This window comes from Arachis ipaensis, chromosome B03 (assembly GCF_000816755.2).
Source record: "Arachis ipaensis cultivar K30076 chromosome B03, Araip1.1, whole genome shotgun sequence".
In the NCBI taxonomy this organism is placed as follows: domain Eukaryota; kingdom Viridiplantae; phylum Streptophyta; class Magnoliopsida; order Fabales; family Fabaceae; genus Arachis; species Arachis ipaensis.
Window position 1 is genome coordinate 21382162 of NC_029787.2, and position 2668 is coordinate 21384829.

General features: G+C 32.8%; 1 protein-coding gene across 1 annotated transcript in view; it reads right to left on the minus strand.

Moving 5' to 3' along the window:
- Positions 1 to 2063, minus strand: part of LOC107629871 — a 2651-nt gene extending 588 nt beyond the window's left edge. Inside the window, exons 1-3 of the mRNA XM_021118377.1 lie at positions 1763 to 2063; positions 1522 to 1689; positions 305 to 526 (exon numbers count right to left, since the gene is read on the minus strand). Of these exons, the coding sequence (XP_020974036.1) occupies positions 305 to 526; positions 1522 to 1689; positions 1763 to 1951 (579 nt within the window). The 5' untranslated portion in view covers positions 1952 to 2063. The remainder of the gene's footprint in view (positions 1 to 304; positions 527 to 1521; positions 1690 to 1762) is intronic.

Genomic DNA, 2668 nt, shown 5'->3' on the forward strand with positions numbered 1-2668 from the left:
TGAAATTTGGAGTTAGAAAATCAGGTTTGAATCTTTTTGGTTTTTCAGTTGGTTTCTCATAATATCTTTCAGTCCGACAGGACAAAGATCAATCCGTCACAGATCGTAGATCTATATAAGAGTTTGTTGCTGGCTAATGAGTTGTATATACAACGCGCGATTCGAAACTCCGACACTTGTTTAAGTGCTAATCACTCGACCAACTCAAATTGGTTAAATACGGCTTGAATCTACTAACTTGTAGTTCAAACCTTAGAGGTAAGTGCTACAAAATTTGCAGTTTATGATCTGAATTTCTACCAACCTTAGGTCCAAATAATCCATCAGCAAGAAGTGATGTGAGAAAAATCAGAAGAACGAGAAACCCGAATCCCAGTGCTAATGCTAGAAACCAGTTCCTGTCATTCAATGACTTGCTAGTATTTTTGAATAATTTTGTAAAATCATGTTGCGGCTTAGCCGTGTACTTCAGTAAAATCAGAGCTCCATAAAGCTCCAGAATTTGAATTGTGAGAAGTGACAAGGCCTGCATTAATGAATGAACAGAAACAAAAATGGAGGATGTAAATTTAGACCTTGAGATAAGTGTAAAGATGGAGGGCACATTTGTAGAGAAATACAGAGTTCCCATTGATGCACTACTGCACTTTGCCGTAGAAGAATTTTTATGACAAAAAGTAGCACCCTTTGGATATTTGGAAAAAGAAACCATTTCCCAACAACAAACGGCAGTGGGAGGAAGCAAACGTTAACTACCACAAACATATCTTATGATCTCCATAATTTTGGTCCTGTAATGCTACACAACCACTAAAGATACACCAATGCATTCAGGCACTGTTTACCCACTATTCTGAAAATATAGTGTCCATTAAAATTCATATTAAAATTATTTTAAAATGATATTTCTGTAAGTCAATTTACTAAATATAAAACAATGATTATGGATTAGTATTTAACTACTTCCTAACATATCATAGGAAAAGTTTAGGTAGCTATAACCATTTTTATTTAGAGTAAATATCCTTTCCTATTTCTTTTTTTGGTTATCCTTTCCTGTTTCTAACCATTCCGCCTTTCTACAATACAAAAATTCTTAATCGGTCTCCAATAATGTAAATAACTGGTCTAAGCAGGCCTTACAAATGGTGATCTGCTCATGTGTCAAAGGCTGCTTAGACCAACAACAAGGATTGCTTAGGCAAAATACTTGGATGATTGAGGACCGATTAGAAGTTTTCGATGGAGGAGCGCTTTGTCCTTCGAATAAATGATCAAGGATCAGAAATGACATTTACTTCTTTATTTAACATGTAATTAACAATTTCCTTTTTACTCTTTTTCTTTACCACAAAACTATTTGCTATGTAACATGACTGGTACAAAATATTTCTCCTAAACCAATATTTCTGATCATGAATCGCATCAAAATGCATTTGATTGAACTAATTGAATGTCATTTCAATTTTTATGCGGCTTTTTCCAAGAACATAGAGAATAGGATAAAAGTGATCTACGGACCTGAATTTGTGGGTGAAGGTGAGGTTGTCGGGAAAGCAAAGAAACAACGGATAAGCCTCCAAAGCTGAAAGGGATATGGAGAGTGAACACATAGAGAGCAAGATTCGTCCATACATCTCCACTATCCCAAACACTATCGTCCTCTTTCAAAGCTGAGAATGAGAATCCCTGTAAACTTATAATTCAATTATAATAAGAACCAAACAAAGAAAAAGATTTTACTAATCTCTCACGGACATACCTCAGAAAATGGTGTGACTTGTTCATCCCTCTTTGAACACCTGTACCCCAAACGCAACTGTGGCGGAGGCAAACATTTCGTGATGCTTCTGTTTGATGAGTGAAAAGGCGTTGTAGCAGACTCGTTATAATGGAAAAGTTTAGCATTATTAGTAATACTATGTGGACACCTTAGTACTGACGACAACATTTTATCAGATGCCAAAAAACAGTTACATGTTCCAGCTTCTCCACAGATAGGGATTTTAGTGGGCACAGCAGCAATTTCGCGCGAATCAGTGTAAACCTGTTTAGCAGAATAGGTGGTTCAGATTGTCATCGGTTCATTGTAGACCTTTCTTCACAGGGTGCATGAAAGATACCTCTGATTTTTTTTTTAAATCAAATATAGGAGATTCCAACTCGCCAATTTTTTGATGAGTATGGAAAGACTATGTCATTTGAGTTATAACTCATTGGTTCAAATGTATATTACCGCATCAATTTTGATAATACTATTTTTTTAGATACATTCATGTAAATATATAACATAAGAAGATCATGTGAAATAAAATTATTAAAAATAAAAATAATTATTATTTTTCTATAATAAATTCTGACTTTTGAATACTATTTTTGAATTTAATTTTGGTATACTGAAAATGTAAAATGTTTTATACCATTATTTAATCACATCTATTTGTTTAAATGACTATTTATATGATAAATTTAAAGTGTTATTTTTACTTATGTACTATTATAGAATTGGATGTACTTATAAAATAGTTTTACAGTATATTAAAATTAAATTCTATCATTTTTAATCCTTACAAATTTTTCTATGTATAAACAATCTATAAAGATAGAAAAATAATATAAAAAATTGGTTTACTTTTAACTAATGGTGACTAACAATTCTTTTTTCAAA